Source organism: Kogia breviceps, chromosome 3 (assembly GCF_026419965.1).
Source record: "Kogia breviceps isolate mKogBre1 chromosome 3, mKogBre1 haplotype 1, whole genome shotgun sequence".
NCBI lineage: Eukaryota > Metazoa > Chordata > Mammalia > Artiodactyla > Physeteridae > Kogia > Kogia breviceps.
In genome coordinates this window covers 159,515,729-159,536,183 of record NC_081312.1, presented here as the reverse complement: position 1 = coordinate 159,536,183, position 20,455 = coordinate 159,515,729, and the positions used below count along the sequence as shown (strand labels likewise).

The 20,455-nt window shown below is 45.5% G+C and overlaps 1 protein-coding gene and 1 non-coding gene across 9 annotated transcripts in view; one reads left to right on the top strand and one right to left on the bottom strand.

Annotated features, from left to right (window-relative positions):
• Window positions 1-20,455, bottom strand: part of WDR37 (WD repeat domain 37) — a 55,821-nt gene that overhangs the window by 12,487 nt on the left and 22,879 nt on the right. For 4 of the 8 annotated variants that reach the window (XM_059056472.2, XM_067030174.1, XM_059056469.2 and 1 more), the window contains exons 7-11: window positions 20,153-20,224; window positions 16,066-16,110; window positions 13,815-13,891; window positions 6,035-6,272; window positions 4,745-4,886 (exon numbers count right to left, since the gene is read on the bottom strand). In XM_059056472.2, coding sequence (XP_058912455.1) covers window positions 4,745-4,886; window positions 6,035-6,272; window positions 13,815-13,891; window positions 16,066-16,110; window positions 20,153-20,224 — 574 coding nt within the window. Of the gene's footprint in view, window positions 1-4,744; window positions 4,887-6,034; window positions 6,276-13,814; window positions 13,892-16,065; window positions 16,111-20,152; window positions 20,225-20,455 lie in introns of all 8 variants that reach the window. The other 4 variants (XM_059056471.2, XM_067030173.1, XM_067030177.1 and 1 more) reach the window with 1 other exon arrangement.
• TRNAW-CCA (transfer RNA tryptophan (anticodon CCA)) lies at window positions 386-458 on the top strand. The gene has a single exon. It is a non-coding gene; the product is annotated as a tRNA-Trp (tRNA).

Here is a 20,455-nt window from a genome sequence, read left to right as displayed (position 1 = left end):
TTAGGAAAACAGTTTGTTATATAAGGTTTCTAAAATTACTTTTCATGCAAATTGGTACACCTTGGGCCACTAAAAGCTAGTCCAATAATATAGCCCCCCAATTCCACTAAGTAAATCCTATTATGTTAAAATTCCTAATATAATGAAGAAATTTCATAATACAGAGTGAAACATAAATACCAAAAACGAAAAGGGTTCATTTTATGTCTTTTCTAAAAATTTATGAGGAAAACCTTAAAACAGACCTTCCATCTGGGAGATCTCTCTCTACCCAGCAAAAATAATGCAGCACAAATCTCAAGGGGACCCATTTGACTACACATTTTTATCTTACAGTGAAGTGTAACATCTGAAACCCTACTTTCTCAAAAAGGCATAGGGGACTTCCCTGGTGGTCCAGTGGTTAAGACTCCATGCTCCCAAAGCAGGGGGCCCAGGTTCGATCCCTGGTCAGGGAATTAGATCCCACATGCCATAACTTAAGGATCCCACACCCAGTAACAAAGACCTGGTAAAAGAAAATGAAAAGGGAAAAATAAACTCTCCCCCAGCTCCCAGAGAAACTGGACTGCAGAACTAAGCCAATAATGTTGAAGCCTATACCGCTACATCTTGCCTTAAGGAAACCCAACACAGAAAATTCAAATTACCCATATAGGTAAGTGAATTATTCACATTATGAAAGATGTGAGAGTCTAACATACTTTACTGAAGAATTTGTTTTGAGTTCCTATCAATGAAAATATGCCCTAAGATAGGCTTTTCCAAAGTGTGTTCCACATCATAGTAATGTGAAATATGTGGTCACATAATTTTAAGAAATACAGCCTCTGTTTAAGTGACAATCCACTGAAAACATTCCACGTGGACTTTTTAGGGCTACACAAGGAAAGAACAGCAACGCTCCTGAGAACAGCACTTCTGAGTGTTGCTTTTAATGTTCAGAAAAGAATCGGGTTAAAAGGATCAAGAAAACCATCCCAGAAAACTCAGTCACCTCCCAGCCCAGGAGCAAGCTCTGCAGGCATTGAAGTGAGCTCCTGAGAGGATATCTCAACTGTCTCTGGCTGGAAGTGCAGGCAGGACGGCCAACCCTGGGGCCAGGGGACAGATGGGGACAAGCACGGGGGGTCATGGGCATCCCTACAGATGTGAGGGGAGGCAGGACACCCGGAGCTGCTTGGAGATGTGAGTGATCAAACTGAACAGTGCTCCCTCTACTCTGGTTTTGATAACGGACACCTTCTGGTGGGTCCACTTACATCCCCATGCAAAGGGAGTACATTCCGTGGGTACCACATGTCATACGACTCGACCCCAGGAGACCCGTGCCAGACACAAAAAGGCAGCAGTCAAGTCAGGGACTAGGAAGAGTCCTTAGCTGAAAGCCTGTAAAATGTCTCACTTCCTGCTTTTCCAAACTGCAGTCATTCCCAGAGGTTTACAGCTGATGTAACGTGGGATGGTGGTTCCAAAAGGGAGAGAACAGCCTGCAGCCCCACCTGCTGACCACGCGGCCTGGGGCCTCTGCAAGGCCTGCGGGCCCCAGTGCAGCCATAACCGTAAAGTCGATGGGAAACGCAAAAGCCAGCCCCTCACCGGGCTCGCCAATTCACGAAGACTTGAAAAAAGGTAAAGATTCCCCTTCTCTGACACTTACTGCAGGAAATTAGTGCCAAAGAGAGAACTTTTCAAAATTGATGTTTGTATCTACACATCAAGGAAATATGCTAGCTCATCCTAACAGAGCAAGAAAAAGAAAACGTAAATACTCTAAGAGCGGTACTTTACGTATATTCTACTACCATCCAAAAGCTCCTGTGTCCTCATAGTAAAAGTGAACGCAAGCATGAACCGACGTCTCAGGTCGCTGTTGGGAGAGGCCCTCAGGGGCGGACACAGCACCCTGTCAACTCTAAGCCACTCCTGATCCCATTAGAAAAAACAAACCTAAGAAACTGTGTCACACACTGGAAATAAGTCCTTCATCCCCGGTTACACTCCTCGTAAGTGTCTCTCTCCAAAACAGCCATCGTTTTACACACCTACCAGCTGCAAAAACAGAACAACAATTAAACAGGTATCTTCAACATGACACAGTACTTGCTACCCTCCACAGTCAGAGAAGACAGGTGGGAACAGGCCACTGCTACCATGCTCTCAAAGCTACACCAGGCTCTTCCATCGACTCCCAGTAAGTTCTTGGCTTTTTGTGCAAAACAAAAATAAAAACTTTCAGAAGTTAAATACAGCAACTGAAAATAGAATGTGACCAAAAGACCCTTCAAATAACACGGAGACAGAGCTCCCTGGAACCAAATTCAGAGTCCGGCAATCTCGAGGACCCTGCTTCAGTTTACCCATGGACGGGGAGGAGGTCGTCAGGACTCACAGAGTCCTCACCATGCTCCACACTCACCAGGGGAGCCTTCTGGATTCTGCCCCCGCAGGCCTACCCTACCCCGTGCAGCAGAGGAGGCTCAAGCGAGCAGGGCAGAGGCCCGTGCACCACAAGACGGACTGCCTGCCCTCCATGCGAGACTCCTCCAGCTGCCCTGGATCTCCGGCCAGATTTTGCTCGGTCCAGGACCACCCGCAGGGCCAGCTCAGTGAGGAGACTGGGGCGGATGGGTGCAGGGCGAGTCTGGACAGACGCCTGCTGGGCCAGGGCGGCTAGTTGGTCGAGTGAGGGTCTCATGGAAGAGGAGCCACGGGGCGCTCGGTGGTGAATCTGGCACAGCCTGAGCATCGCTCATACTCATGGCCACGAAGGCCCATCACCCTCGAGCAGGAGGGTCCGCGAGGCTGCACTAACTCTCAACCATGCCAATGAATAAAGTGCCAGCTTATGCAGGCAGAAGAAAGGACAGAATCAGCAAAACCATCCTTTCCCAACTCTTGAAGGAATAACTGATTCAGGCAAGGACCCTGGATGACATCAGACCTTTCACTGGGTGGAAGGTCACTGAGGAACAAGATACACCTCAATGTGTCAACCCTCACGGCCGTGGGGACACCTGGCAGAACACTACCTGTGGTCCAGGCCAGCATCCCGAGTTGTGCAGTGATGGGCGGAACACAGCACACACAGCAGTGGCTATGAGACTTCTGGCAGAAAGGAAGCCGCAGAAGAAATGCAGAGGGTGCACGTTCCACAAGAGACTGGCTTGCATTCCACACACAAACTCGACATCACAAAAAATATAACGCTAACAAAATGGGTGGAACTGCCCCAGATTAAAAGAGACCAAGGAACATAGTATCTAAATGTAATGAATGAATCTCAATTAAACCTTAAAGAAACATAAAAGATTCTCTGGGGACAACAGGGATAAATGTGAACATAGGCTAGATGTCAGATGCTGTCACAGGTTGTTTTTTATTTTCCTCAGGTGGAAACGATACCATGATATTTAGAGAATGTCCTTATTCTCAAAGACACAGGCTCAGCCAAAGAAAGTACAAGTGCATGCTGTACATCCAGCCCTTTGCACGTGTCTGCAGAGACAGAGGCAAATGTGGAGAAATAAAAATGGGTGATACTAGGAGAAGAGTAATTGGGGATTTGCTGACTATTCTTTCAACTTTTATGTTATGCTTAAACTTTTAAAATGAGAAACTTGGAAAAAAGACATGCAGACTAAGGAGTAGGGCTATGTGGGTAGAGTCCTGGCTCGTCCAGCATACTGTGACCAAACGGTCCCTTCTGCTCCCTGGGCCCTGAGTGACTTGCCTGAAAAGCAGGGAAGAGCAGCTGCTCCTGGGCCCCTGGGCACCCCAGCAGGGTCCCCCCTCCACAAACAGGACCAGCCCCAGGAGGCAGGGACTTGGGGGAGCCCAGGGTCCCCCTAGCAGGAGGGCACCCCTCCAGCAGACGAGGGCCTTCCCACTGAAGCCCACACTCGGCTGGGCAGGCACTGGGGCTGCACACACCGACCTCGAGCTTCCGGAAGAACACTGTCCTGGCTTCCTTTTGAACATTTATTAATTTTGAATATTAAATCTAAAATTTAGTACCTAACATTAAACACAGAAAATGGATTCGTTTACAGGACTGTATGACAAAGATAGGAGATCGGACTGGAGCAGCCGATAAGCAGGTTCATCTGCCAAGCAGTGTTTGCTGATATGGCCGCGATCCGGCCTTTATGGATGCGCTGCTGTACAGGAGGGACCCTGCGGGACAGCGGGGGCAGGTGACAGGACATGGTTGGGAGCTGCGGGTGACAGGAGTGCCAGAGGGGGCTGCACAGGGCCGCCGGGAGAGGGCCAGACTGCAGGCCGAGGAGCTGGGAGGCTGGGTATCACTCAGTGGGAAGGTCACAGGAGGTGAGAACAAGCGTGTGGGGGACGAGCTGTCGGGATGCAGCTTTTCCCACCAGGCAGAGGGTGGGATGTGGGGACTCTCCCGGAACAACCCTGCAAACACGCGTGATGTCAAGACTAGACAAGAACAAGCCCAGCGCGAGGACGAGGAGGGGCAGGGAACCGCTCTGATGTTCATGCCATGACCCGAGCGTTTCCTGGCCCTCCCCCGCCTCCTGCCCGCCTCCAGTTTCAGGAGAGGATATCAGTGAAATCTTCCAAAATGAGCTAAGTGTTTCAGGAAAGAGTAGCCATTCTGAAAAATGGTGGAGTTGGAAATTAACACTGAAAATTAAAATAAGAACTGAGTCTTAACGTCTACCTGCAAAACTTCTTTCTTGAATAGTTAAAAAGAGACATCTAAGGAACTGAGACTCACTCCGTATGGCCCTGGAAAACATTCACGGAGTGGATGGAAGGGTCCCTGAAGTCCCACAGACGGAAAGTCGTGTCGCGGGAGGAGGTCACCACCAGCCGCTGGGTCGGGTGTGTGCAGCAGTGCGTCAGCTCCTGATCGTGCCCTGCGACAGAGATGAAGGGCAGACGGTCACAGGGAGGCAATCCCCCGCTATGCTGCCGGTAAGAGGAGTTGCGGAAACGGTGTGTGGGGTCAAGGTGGGACCCGTGTCCCTTCCCATCGTGCATTTGAAAGAGCAGGATAAGTGTGGGTGGGACACTCCTGACCCCGATGGCCGGAAGGTCAGGCAGATCTCCAACAGGCCGAGTGTGTAAATAAGTACAGTTCCAAATTCTGCACTTGCAGAATAACCTCTAATAATACACAGGTGGTGCGCTCCGTAGAACACAACCTTTATCACTCAATGAGGAAAGGCACTCACCGATAAACACGCACAAAGGCCTGTGATGGGCAGAGCTCTGAGACAGCCCAGAGATGCCCAGCCCTGGTACACACCCTGCAGGATTCCTGCCCTTGTGTTTGGGCAGAACCTGCAAATGCTCTGGTAATCTCAGTACATTATAAAGCAAAACAGATTTTGCAGATATAACTAAGGCCCCCAAATCACATGGCTTTGAGTTAATCAAAATAAAGATTGTCCTGGGTGGGCCTGACCTAGTCAGGTGGACCCTTCAAAGAGTCCCGGCAGAGATGCTCTCCTGCTGGCCTGGAAGAAAGCCAACAGCACATGTTGAGATGCCTCTGGAGTGGCCACGGGGGACTGAGGGTAGCCTCTGGATGCTGAGAACTGCCCCCAGCTGACAACAGGCAGGAAAACGGGATCTCAGTCATGGGCCATAAGAAAAGGAATCCTCCCAATGGCAGTAAGAAGACCCCAGGTCTCAGGTGAGAGCACAGCCCCCACCAACACCTTCACTCCCCCCGTGACACCCTGAGAACCAGAGGGTCAGCGAGCATGTGCCCAGAACTCCTGACCCAGGAGCACAATGTGATAAATTCATGTTATTTTAAGACATTAAGCATGTGGAAGTTTGTTACAAAGCAAAAGAAAACTAATACAACTATATTCAAATATCTAGATATTGCATGTATCTAGATGCAATTAACCCCCCCGGAAGATAAGATAAATTTAACTGCCAACAGCTCTATTAATCATAAAGGAACTCTGAAACATCACAGCTGCAAGAGAACCAACAGTCCTTCTAGACGAGACGTCATCTGCACATGATCGGGAATGCAGTGCCTGCACACCTGTCAGGGAGTGAACAAGTTCCGACGTCTCCACGTCATATAGGTTCGCTGTTCTGTCCCACGAGGCCGTCACCGCCTGCTTGCCCCCGACCAGCCAGTCGGCGGCTATGACGACTCCCTGGTGGCTCTTAAGAGATGTCAGTGGTGCCCGGATGGTGGGACAATCACTGGATGCGTCCGTGTCTGCATCAGGCTCGTCCTTGTCGGAGCACTCCACCTCGTCCTCGCCACAGAGCTGCTGCTGGGGGAGAGCAGAGAGGCGGTTCCCTGGGAATCCTGAGCCTGCCAGACATGGCTGTACAATCGCACTGTTACTGTCTGTCCTTCTAGGACTTAACCACTGTTATGTCCAACACCAGTGGGTGTCTGGTACTAAGTGGTGCTCAGTGACTGTGTATCAACTTCACCATCTCCTACTTGGCTAAACCCCTGGGCCAAACATAAGAAGAAAAAATGAGGTAGCTACAACATCAAATGAGCTACAGTTCATTTCCACTAACCAATAAAAGGGGAAAATAAAATGATTTTCAACATTTTACGTTTTCACCACAGATTAGGAGAAACGTAATAAAACTAAACACAATTGAAAATCAATAATTTGTCACAATAAAAAAAAGGAACATTCAGTTCTCAGAAGCCTATTTAAAACACATTTAGAATTTTATTGCTATGTTAATAGACATGAGAGTTCACTTTATTTTCCTACATTATCAATAATCTTTTGTCAAAAGCTAAGGATAAAACAACAACGTAATAGTCACCCTAAGCTTCAGGTCTTTAAGAAATACTGTGTATTCATTCAACAAATATTTATCAGGTGCTTACACAGTGCCAGACCACATGCTGGTCACACAGCAGAGAAGGGGAGATGGCCGCTGCCTGGCATGTCCACATGGAACTCATGTAGGAGGTGATGCGGGCCTGGGGCCCCGCCTCACAGAGCGTATGGGCCAGCGGAGGGCAGATACACACGTGGGCACAAGTGCACACACATGGGTATGGGAGTAGATGTCATACGTATGGAAATACATGTCGTGCATACACACACATGGACACACACAGCGCAGGGATGTATGTCATGTGTACACACACAGTAGAGGGATGTAACCTGAGCCGAGACTGGCTAGCAAAGCTTAAGAAAACCAGTCCTGCCCATCCAAGCACAAGGCTCGGGCTGGGCAGTAATGAGGGAGCACCACCTGCTCTTCCTTTCGTGGCAGATCGCAGAGTGGTCCCGGCACCGACTACACCTCAGGTGCATCTCAAATTCAAGCTGGGGCCCCCAGGGAACCCCCAAGCCCTGAGGCAGCAACTTTCAAGCAAGAAAAGTCCCTGCATCCAACGCAAACAAAATCCTAAAGAAAATAAAGTCAACCTTACATTCTAAATAAACTATTAAGTTTTTTAATCTAAGTATTCTATGTGATATTCCCTCTGACAAAATTGGTGCTTTTTAAATTTTGTTTGGGAAAAGAAATACATACAACGTAAACTCATTTTCTGAACTTTCTGAGCATCAGTCTTCATGTTCACCTCTGCCCTGTCCTCCCCCAGTGCTCACTTTTCTTGAGTAATTTGTGCATTAAGCACATAACATGACAGTTTGGAAATTCCACAAGGGAAAAATCTGTGTTATAATTAAATACATAATACACTGAATTAAAAATGAATTGTTAAGACCACTTACCTAAAGAAAACTCATTCTTACTCATTACTGGAATTCACTAATTACTTAACCCATCTCTAAATAGAACAACATTTAAAAGGTCTAAAAAAAGAAAAAGTAAAGGAATATTCACAGGCAGAGATATGAAAACTGGAAGATTACTATCATCCTCTAACAATTACAGCCAAAATGTTAATGGAAACGTAACGTTTGCTCGACTACATGAAATCACTCAGTGCCCTCTGCCTGGCGAAACTTCCCCCCACTGGAGCAGCACAGGGAAGGGCTGAGCTTGTGTAGACTCTACAGCAAAGAGCCACCCTCAGCAGAAACTAGGAAGATCAAGTCACCAAAAAGGATAACTAAGACCCCGCGTGATTATCCAAGGAAGGTGCATCTGTATCCTACAGGACAAGGAAGCATGTAACTGAGGGGCTTGTGGTTTAAACCTGTGGATTCATTCTTCTCAACATTCAACCTCTTTTGTTACCAACATTAAAACTTTACCCACATGAGACATTCACAGAAAGAGAGACAAGATGAAAAGGCAGAGGGCTATGTACCAGATGAAGGAACAAGATAAAACCCCAGAAAAACAAATAAATGAAGTGGAGATGGGCAATCTTCCAGAAAAAGAATTCAGAACGAGAGTGAAGATGATCCAGGACCTCGGAAAAAGAATGGACGCAAAGATCGAGAAGATGCAAGAAATGTTTAACAAAGATGTAGAAGAATTAAAGAACAAACAGAGATGAACAACACAAAAACTGAAATGAAAAATACACTAGAAGGAATCAAGATCAGAGTAACTGAGGCAGAAGAACGGATAAGTGACCTGGAAAACAGAGTGGTGGAATTCACTGCTGTGGAACAGAATAAAGAAAAAAGAATGAAAAGAAATGAAGACAGCCTAAGAGACCTTTGGGACAACATTAAACGCAACAACATTCGCATTATAGGGGCCCCAGAAGGAGAAGAGAGAGAGAAAAGACCAGAGAAAATATATGAAGAGATTATAGTCAAAAACTTCCCTAACATGGGAAAGGAAATAGCCACCCAAGTCCAGGCAGTGCAGAGTCCCATACAGGATAAACCCAAGGAGAAACACACCACGACACATAGTAATCAAATTAGCAAAAATTAAAGAAAAAGAAAAATTATTGAAAGCAGCAAGGGAAAAACGACAAATAACATACAAGGGAACTCCCACAAGGTTAACAGCTGATTTCTCAGTAGAAACTCTACAGGCCAGAAGGGAGTGGCATGATATACTTAAAGTGATGAAAGGGAAGAACGTACAACTAAGATTACTCTACCCGGCAAGGATCTCATTCAGATTCGATGGAGAAATCAAAACCTTTACAGACAAGCAAAAGCTAAGAGAACCCAGCACCACCAAACCAGCTCTACAACAAATGCTAAAGGAACTTCTCTAAGTGGGAAACACAAGAGAAGAAAAGGATCTACAAAAACAAACCCAAAACAATTAAGAAAATGGTCATAGGAACATACATGTCGATAATTACCTTAAACGTGAACGCACCAACCAAAAGACACAGGCTTGCTGAATGGATACAAAAACAAGAACCATATATATGCTGTCTACAAGAGACCCACTTCAGAACTAGGGACACATTCAGACTGAAAGTGAGGGGACAGAAAGAGATATTCCATGCAACTGGAAATCAAAAGAAAGCTGGAGTAGCAATACTCATATCAGATAAAATAGACTTTACAATAAAGAATGTTACAAGAGACAAGGAAGGACACTACATAATGATCAAGGGATCAATCCAAGAAGAAGATATAACAATTATAAATAAACATGCACCCAACACAGGAGCACCTCAATATATAAGGCAACTGCTACCAGCTATAAAAGAGGAAATCGACGGTAACACAATAATAGTGGGGGACCTTAACACCTCACTTACACCAATGGGTACATCCAAACAGAAAATTAACAAGGAAACACAAGCTTTAAATGACACAATAGACGAGACAGATTTAATTGATATTAATAGGACATTCCATCCAAAAACAGCAGATTACACTTTCTTCTCAAGTGTGCACGGAACATTCTCCAGGATAGATCACATCTTGGGTCACAAATCAAGCCTCGGTAAATTTAACAAAGTTGAAATCATATTAAGCATCTTTTCTGACCACAATGCTATGAGATTAGAAATCAATTACAAGGAAAAAAACGTAAAAAACACAAACACACGGAGGCTAAACAATACGTTACTAAATAACCAAGACATCACTGAAGAAATCGAATAGGAAATCAGAAAATACCTAGAGACAAATGACAATGAAAACATGACGATCCAATACCTATGAGATGCAGCAAAAGCAGTTCTAAGAGGGAAGTTTATAGCTATACAAGCCTACCTCATGAAACAAGGAAACTCTCAAACAATCTAAGCTTACACCTAAAGGAACTAGAGAAAGAACAACAAACAAAAGCCAAAGTTAGCAGAAGGCTAGAAATCATAAAGATCAGATCAGAAATGAAGGAAAAGATAGCAAAGATCAATAAAACTAAAAGCTGGTTCTTTGAGAAAATAATCACAATTGATAAACCATTAGCCAGACTCATCAAGAAAAAAAGGGAGAAGACTCAAATCAATAGAATTACAAATGAAAAAGAAGGAACAACTGACTGCAGAAATACAAAGGATCATGAGAGATTACTATAAGCAACTATATGCCAATAAAATGGACAACCTGGAAGAAATGGACAAATTCTTAGAAATGCACAACCTTCCGAGACTGAACCAGGAAAAAACAGAAAATATGAACAGACGAATCACAAGCACTGAAATTGAAACTGTGATTAAAAATCTTCCAAAAAATAAAAGCCCAGAACCCGATGGCTTCACAGGCAAATTCTATCAAACATTTAGAAAAGAGCTAACACCTATCCTTCTCAAACTCTTCCAAAATATAGCAGAGGGAGGAACACTCTCAGACTCATTCTAGGAGGCCACCATCATCCTGATACCAAAACCAGCAAAGATGTCACAAAAAAAGTAAACATCAGACCAATATCACTGATGAACATAGATGCAAAAACCCTCAACAAAATACTAGCAAACAGATTCCAACAGCACATTAAAAGGATCACACACCATGATCAAGTGGGGTTTATCCCAAGAATGCAAGGATTCATCAATATATGCAAATCAATCAATGTGATACACCATATTAACAAATAGAAGGAGAAAAACCATATGATCATCTCAATAGATGCAGAGAAAGCTTTCAACAAAACTCAACACCCATTTATGATAAAAACCCTCCAGAAAGTAGGCATAGACGGAACTTACCTCAACATAATAAAGGCCATATATGACAAACCCACAGCCAACATCATCCTCAATGGTGAAAAACTGAAACCATTTCCTCTAAGATCAGGAACAAGACAGGGCTGCCCACTCTCACCACTATTATTTAACATAGTTTTGGAAGTTTTAGCCACAGCAATCAGAGAAGAAAAAGAAATAATAGGAATACACACTGGAAAAGAAAAACTGTTACTGTTTGCAGATGACATGATACTATACATAGAGAATCCTAAAGATGCTACCAGAAAACTACTAGAGCTAATCCATGAATTTGTTAAGTTGCAGGATACAAAATTAATGCGCAGAAATCTCTTGCATTCCTATACACTAATGATGAAAAACCTGAAAGAGAAATTAAGCAAACACTCCCATTTACCACTGCAACAAAAATAATAAAATACTTAGGAATAAACCTACCTAGGGAGACAAAAGACCTGTACGCAGAAAACTGTAAGACACTGTTCAAAGAAATTAAAGATGATACCAACAGAGGAAGAGATATACGATGTTCCTGGATTGGAAGAATCAATACTGTGAAAATGACTATACTACCCAAAGCAATCTAGATTCAATGCAATCCCTATTAAATTACCAATGGCATTTTTTACAGAACTAGAAGAAAAATATCTTAAAATTTGTATGGAGACACAAAAGACCCCGAATAGCCAAAGCAGTCTTGAGGGAAAAAAACAGACTGGAGGAATCAGACTCCCTGACTTCAGACTATACTACAAAGCTACAGTAATCAAGACAATATGGTACTGGCACAAAAAACAGAAATATAGATCAACGGAACAGGATAGAAAGCCCAGAGATAAACCCACACACCTATGGCCAACTAATCTATGACAAAGGAGGCAAGGATATACAATGGAAAAAAGACAGTCTCTTCAATAAGTGGGGCTTGGAAAACTGGACAGCTACATGTAAAAGAATGAAATTAAACACTCCCTAACACCATACATAAAAATAAACTCAAAATGGATTAGAGACCTAAATGTAAGACCAGACACTATAAAACTCTTAGAGGAAAACATAGGAAGAACATTCTTTGACATAAATCACAGCAAGATCTTTTTTGATCCACCTCCTAGAGTAATGGAAATAAAAACAAAAATAAACAAATGGGACCTAATGAAACTTCAAAGCTTTTGCAAAGCAAAGGAAACTACAAACAAGATGAAAAGACAACCGTGAGAATGGGAAAAAATATTTGCAAATGAATCAACGGACAACGGATTAATCTCTAATATATATAAACAGCTCATGCAACTCAATATTAAAAAAACAAACAACCCAATCAAAAAATGGGCAGAAGAACTAAATAGACATTTCTCCAAAGAGGACATACAGTTGACCAAGAAGCACATGAAAAGCTGCTCACCATCACTAATTATTAGAGAACTGAAAATCAAAACTACAATGAGGTATCACCTCACACCAGTTAGAATGGGCATCATCAGAAAATCTACAAACAACAAATGCTGGAGAGGGTGTGGAGAAAAGGGAACCCTCTTGTACTGTTGGTGGGAATGTAAATTGACACAGCCACTATGGAGAACAGTATGGAGGTTCCTTAAAAAACTAAAAACAGAATTACCATATGACCCAGCAATCCCACTACTAGAGAGAAACATTAATCAATCCCACTACCCAGAGAAAACCATAATTCAAAAAGACACATGCACCCCAATGTTCATGGTTGCACTATTTACAATAGCCAGATCATGGAAGCAACCTAAATGCCCATCGACAGACAAATGGATAAAGAAGATGTGGTATATATATACAATGGAATATTAGTCAGCCATAAAAAGGAATGAAATTGTGTCATTTGTAGAGATGTGGATAAATCTAGAGACTGTCATACAGAGTGAAGTAAGTCAGAAAGAGAAAAATATCGTATATTAACACATATATGTGGAACCTAGAAAAATGGTACAGATGAACTGGTTTGCAGGGCAGAAATAGAGACACAGATGTAGAGAACAAATGTATGGACACCAAGGGGGGAAAGTGGCTGGGGGGGGTGTGGTGTGGTGTGATGAATTGGGTGATTGGGATTGACATGTATATTCTAATGTGTATAAAATGGATGACTAATAAGAATCTGCTGTATAAAATAAAATTAAATTTTAAAAAAAAGAAGGAAGCAGGCACACACACACAAAAAACTTTACCCACATGAAAATGATATCACATGCGCCAGTGATGTACAGGATTTATCTCACATGAAAGACAGACAAGTTGTCTAAAATCAAATACATAAAATATTAAAAAGTATAATTTAACCATAAAAATTTAAAGAACTAATGCAAATGTTTAACATTTGTGTAAAGGGAAGTGAAAGCACACACACCCGGATATAGACAGAGACTCGGCCCTGGTCCACTCAGCAGCCAGGCTAGGGGCGGCACTCTGGCTGTGGTGAGTGCTTGTGTCCTAGCTGGCAGGTGTCCTCACGTGGCCTCTCCTCGGTGCATGCAAGAAGGTACAGGGAGCCCTCAGGTGCCTCTTCTCCTACAGACACCGATCCTACTGGATCAGGGCCCCACCCTTGTGACCTTATTTGACCTTAACAACTTCCTTAGAGGCCCATCTACAGCCCCATGGGGGGTTAGGACTCTACTCTATGAGTTTTGGGGACACAACACACATTCGGCCCACAACACAAATTATAAGTTTATCCTAAAACTCACAAGCATCCAGAACCTACCAACATACCCCATATCGTGCTTTCAGGGTAAGTAAATGTGCTGCTTACACTAGTGTCGGCTGCAGGCTGAGGAGTGGGCAGCTGAACTGCATACCTCCAGACATGGGCAGTCTGATCTCCAGAAGCTGAGGAGAGAAAGAGGGGAAATTACCCGAGGTGCAAACATGTGCTGGCTAGGCTCCTGCTAAGTTCTGTACCTGAGGGACTGCAAGTGATTGACTATTGTTAAACAGCTACTTCTGAGACTTCGTAATGCTACTAAGAATAGCAAAAGTACACAAAGATAATGATTATCTATAAAAATAACCCCCCTACATCTTAGGGTGGAAAGCTGTGAAGGTTCAGAGAAAATTTACAAGTTTCAGATTTTATTCTCCATCTGGCCAACCTAAGAAAACAGAAACTCAAAACTACAGTAACTCAGGGGCACGTTCCCATCCACTGAACCTGGATGCACCCCACAGCTGGCCATGCAGCCCCTGGTACTGAGACCTTGCTATCACCAGCCAGGCCACAAGGCGATGCTTGGACTTTGGAAAGACAGAGGGCAGCTGAGGGGCACAGGCAGGCCCGCAGATGTGCGAAAGGGCCACCTCCATTGCCCCCACAAGAGCACCATCTGAACCCCACCTTCTCTGCGTGGCTGCACAGCTTCCCCAAAGCAGCAAATGGTGGCACGTGTCTTGTGGCGTCAAATGGATTTAGTGCCTGACCTGCCCATCTCCCTCCGAGTCAGCATCCTGTCCAAACCCCCATCTGGCGCTCCACTCTCCAGGCCACTACTTTATGTTTCCATTTCCCACTGCAGCTTCCTGACATGTCTCGATTTCATCCCCTTCATTCCAGCCTGGTTGTCACTGGTCTCCGTCTCTTCCCAACCACAAAACAAACGGCCCACATAACTAGGTTAAACTCCTGGCCTTCTTTACTCCCCAGATGTTGATTCAGGCATCCACTAGCTCTGTGGGGGAGGCCTGTTAAAACTGGACCCTCAAAGGACCCTGCCACCTGATCGACTTGATTGTAAGAGCACTGATTAGTCCCACTTCTGTCCTCTGTCCTGGGGTCAGCAGAACTGGCCCATGGGCCAAATCCAGGCAGCCACCCACCCTGTAAACACAAACAAGGGTCACTGCCCACTGCCATATCCCCTCATCAGTGCACCATCTCTGCTGCTTCTGTGGCAACGGAGCTGAGCAGCTGTGACTCAGACTGTGTGGCCTCAAGATGAAAACAGTTACTTCTGGTCCTTTACAGAAAAGCTTGCTGACCTCTGATCTAGACAAACACTCGTCCTTCAGGTTACCATCCGTGTCCCCAAACCACCATGGGGGTCCACAGGTGTCAGACAGTTTTATGGGAAAACTCAGTATGATAAGGTGTCATTTTATTTTTTCTTAATTTTTATTTTAATTTATTTACTTATTTATTTTTGGCTGTGTTGGGTCTTCGTTGCTGCACACGGGCTTTTCAAAAAAAAATTATTTATTTTTGGCCGCACTGAGTCTTCGTTGCTGCGCATGGGCCTTCTCTAGTTGCAGCGAGCAGGGGCTACTCTTCATTGCGGTGCACAGGCTTCTCATTGCAGTGGCTTCTCTTGTTGCCGACCACGGTCTCTAGGTGCATGGGCTCCAGTAGTTGCAGCACACGGGCTCAGTAGTTGTGGATCGCAGGCTCTAGACAACAAGCTCAGTAGTTGTGGCACACGGGCTTAGCTGCTCCCCAGCGTATGGGACCTTCCCGGACCAGGGCTCAAACCCGTGTCCCCTGCATTGGCAGGCAGATTCTTAACCACTGTGCCACCAGGGAAGTCCCTATAATCAAGGTGTTTTTAAACTACGTGAAATGTAGACAAACCCAAGGTACCACAGCTCTTTCCAGAAGAACTGCCTGGGAAGGAGTAAAGATGCAGGCCAGCAGAGAGCCCGACTCGGGGCTGCTAAATTCCTCATCTCTGTGCCGACAGGGCATCAGAGAAGTGAGCACATTCCCACGAGTAGGAAGAGTGGGTGGCAGGGATGGGCTTCGTAAAAAGACCTCCAGGAGAACGCGGCCGAGTTCAAGCTGACATCAAGTCAAGTTCACCTAATTTACAATCCACTGCTCATTTAAAAAAAAAAGTACCCCTCAGTGTAGTTTTCTTTATTCATTTCTCGTGCAATGTGTAAAATGTCTACTAACGACTAATTTCTGTGAAAGGCGTGGCTAATCCTGATGCTACTGATGAGAAAGGAATTATGACAGCTGTTTTCAGATCAGCAATAACTGTTCAATAAATAAAAAACCAAAATCAACATACCGGTGAGAGCCAACTGTTCTGATGGATGAAATTTAATGGAATTTACTGCAAAATAAAAATATTACAGAAACAGGTTTAAAATAAGAACATATATTCAATATTTATTATAATTACAGCATGTATTACAAAGTTAAATTTAAAAACTAAAGGAACTATGATAGTTCAATATTAAATATCCTAATTCAGTTAAACTATGAATAAACATGTAAGTTAAAGAGAACAGAGGCAGTGCCACGTGGCGTGGCCAAAAAAAGAGAGGTACAATACAAAGTAACTAAATATGAACTACCAAACTGCTCAAGAATAGGCTACACAGAAAAAGGATATTAATAATCTATTTTTTATACATAGGAAAGTCACCTAGAGTTAAAAATAAACCAGGATGAAAAAAGAAAACATAATTATAACAAGCAGAGGCAGATTATGGTGATACACACTGTATATTGCCTACCCAGCTGCCCACAAGCCCACCCTTCCAAAAACCAGTCTGTTCTGTTCCAGAAGACTCAGGAACTCAGAGAAGGCAAGCCCCTGATGGCCAAGGGACGGTTCGGATCGGAATGGATCGGGACCAGATGAGGACAGTTATGATACCCTCCCAGTCTCCTCTCCAGATGCAGGAACCTGCCCGAGGTGTCCTGGGAAGGCTCCAGCCCCATGACAACGCTGCCTGGAGACTGACCGGTCCTGAGCCCACCCGCCTGCCAAGGAGCTCTCCTCAGGCAGACGACGAAAGGCTGGAAGGGTGGAGGCCACTGTTCCCGGTCGGCAGCTTCCAGTCACCCCAACACAGGCCGACCCAAGGCACTGGAGAGCCAGCCCACACCCCCCACAGCCCAGACACAGGACGTACAGGGAGCTTCCCAAACCTCAGCAAGTTCTCTCTTCCACTAACACTCTGTCAGGTATGCCACTAGATTGATACTTTTCTAAGAATCTGAAAAATGCTAGAAGATGCTCTTTTACCATTAACACTAGACCAGAGAGAACTGTGGGAAGAGCTGGTGAAAACTGTGATTGCCTTAAAAATGTTAAATAGAAAATGCCCCAAATAAACACTAGTAACAAACAGTATTAATGCTCCCAATTTCAACCGTCAATTGTTCCTTTCTGGTGTCCATGTAAATTCCAGCAAATTAGTGACGCAAGCAGGAACATTAGTAATACTCACGGATGACCATGAGTTTTAAGTGAAGAACACAGGCAACATGCTTAGCCAAGAATCCGGTAAACGGTGGGCACCAACGACCACCAGCTGCAGGGCCAGTTTATTCTCAGTACTGTTTACACAGACGTTTAACAGCACAACATTACTACATGGGGCGGGGGACCCCAGCACGCGTGGGTGCGATGCGCCCTTAAAGCCCAAAGTCAGCGTGTCAGGCTAACCCACAGCCCCACCAGCAGCTTATTCACAGCACAGCTAATGTCACTCACAGCAGCCACATGAGAAATAGAAGAGAGGGGGCCGGAGACCACAGTTCCTTATAACAAGCTCCAAGATCCTGTGTGTCTAACAAGACACATGCCCGCCCCTGGCCGGCTCCACTCGGCTCCCTAACGCCAGGGGTTGGGGAGTGCGTGGGGGGAGAGGGCACAAACCTCGGGCACCTCCTCTCTGGAGGCAGTTCCGCCAGTCCACAGGTGGGCACACTGTTCAGAGGACCCAAGAGGAAGGAGGCAGGCGCCAGGCACGTCAACCCCCCTGTAGGGAGCTGTGCTGATTAAAAACCCCAGGGCTCCACACTTCCCTCTGTTACAGTAACTCAGTCACACAATCAGCACCACCACGTGGAAAAGGCAAAAGCAGGGCATAAACACGACAAAGACAGTGCCCAAACAGCCTGTGCTCTGCTCTCTCCTCAGACTCCTCTAAGTGCACAACAAGTCTAGAAGGAAACAGGCACAAACTCATAGCAACAGAGACGGAAGAAAGTGAGAAGAGGCACCCGGGAAACACCAGGGTGCAAACACATGGGTGACCACAGGGGGCCAACAGGACACAGGGGTGATGGCCCCTGAGAGGACACGGGGGTGATGGCAGGTGACTGAGTGGACATGGGGGTACATTTCTAGACTGCCAAGTCCCACCAAATGTCCAACACAATGCTTTTTTAAGAAGACCTAAAAGAAAAATCCTAAAGTCTTCAAGAGACAAATATCTAATTACCTATGAAGGACCAAGATTCAAAAGAGCATTATTAGACTTTTAATATCAATCCTGAAAGCTATGAAAAAAACAAGTCAGGAACTTCCCTGGTGGTGCAGTGGTTAAGAATCTGCCTGCCAATGCAGGGGACACAGGTTCAATCCCTGGTCTGGGAAAATCCCACATGCCATGGAGCAACTAAGCCCATGTGCCACAACTACTGAGCCCACACGCCACAACTACTAAAGCCCACATACCTAGAGCCCGAGCTCCACAACAAGAGAAGCCCCTGCTCACCGCAACTAGAGAAAGCCCATGCGCATCAACAAAGACCCAACACAGCCAAAAATAAATAAATAAATAAATTTATAATAAATAAAAAATTTTAAAAAGCAAAAAAAAAAAAAAAATCAGGTCAGCAGAGCACTACCTTCAACTTTCAAAGAAAACTACTTCCTACATAGAAGACTATACTCAGCCAAACCACCCATCAAGTATAAAGGTAAAATACACTCTTCAAGCATTTTACGGTCTCAATAATTTTCCTATAAGACCCTTTAAGGAAGCTGAAAGACAGGCTTCCCTGGAGAAAGAGCAAGAACAGGGTCCAGAAGACAGGAGGTAACAGAGGACAGAGGTAGAGAGAAAGCCCAGGAGGACACAGGAGGTAGACTGCAGGCATCTGTGCTACAGTCCTGGGTACCAACTGTCAGAGGGAGGGGAGGCTTCAGGGAGGTGCCAGAATGACAGCAAAGGAACACAGACACGCAGGGAATGCCACATGTCAGGCAGATCTGCACAGAACAGAGCCAAAATAAAAGGCCACTATTCCCTTCAGAGGAAGCAAAACTGGGGATTGCAAGTAAGGTACGTGCTTGGGAGCTGTGAACTATATGGATGCAGCCACAATTAGGTAAAAGTCGAGCCGTAACCATTTCACGATGACAAGGAGCACTGAGGGATGGAGGGAGGAAGCGAGCCAATCTCCTTCTCCTTAATAAGAGTCACTTCCTTGTAGAAAACTCCAAAATTAAGAAATAATAAGATAGACTATTTTTTTTAATGGAAGAAAAAAGCAAACTATTTAAAACTGTTAAAAGTGGTCGCCTTTTGAGAAGTGAAAATGAGGAGTGAGGAGGGATGAGCAGGAGAGTGCTGTGAATTTTTTAAACAGGCTGGCGAACACTTTAATTTTTAGGTTGTCTATTTAGCCTGTCACATCCACTGCAGGCAGCAGCAGCCACCCAGACACAGACCTGGGGGAAGACAGTGGGTCCCAGCTGGAGGGGACGGCAGACAAGGCAGGAGTGTATGTGGGGTAGGGGAGCGGGGCGGGGGGGGTGGCACGTTCCATGTGGGAAGGTAGGAGCTGGTTCTCACGCTGAGGCGACAGGGACAGACAAGAGCAGATGCCCTAAGAGGAGGAGGAGCCTGGCCACGGCCCTGACGGGACAGCAGGTACTCCCTCCCCTAACAGGACGGAAGACACGCAGAGGAAGGGGTTTCACCCAAGTCCGTGGGGGACACACCTAACCCTGAAGGCAGAGGGCGGACACCACCACCAAGCCTGTCTGCAGGGGTGAGGGGAGAGTGAGCCGGGGGCAGCGTGACACACAGCCTGGAGCCAGGGCGCTGGGAGGAGCAGAGACATCTGCCCACCAGTGCCTGCAGGAAAAAGCCCCACATCCACACCCACCAGGATCCTAGGGGCTGACACACAAAGCACCTCTGCACACGAGGACCCTCCCAATGGAACACAGTTCGTGATGCTAGTGCACATGTTCCAGCCTCCAAAGTGTGCACGGGTGGCCAGCTTTCTACGCTGCCCTCGGGACAACGCTGTTCAGGCAGCTGAGCTGCCCCTTCGTGAAGCTCACACAGTCAGAAGCAGAGGCCCGGCCTCCCTCTGAGAGGATGCCCCGTGGTCCCACTGCTCACCTGACCCCACGTGGCCCGTGTACTTGGCAAGGCTCCGCCCCGTCTCGATGCTCCACAGCAGAGCCGTGTGATCTGCAAGATCGAAATGAACACGAGTGAGCTGTCAATTTTATGGTCTTTTTAATAAAAGAGGAAGATAAAAATTCTAAAACTGAGAAGTTACATCACCACCAGTACCTCGTGCAACTGTGCTCAAACTCCTCTGTGATCCAACTGATCCGAGAGGATAGAGGGGCAGTGACCCATCCGAGGCCACAGAACCGGCAGGGGGAACCTAGAGACCTGAATGCCTAGGCGCTGTGC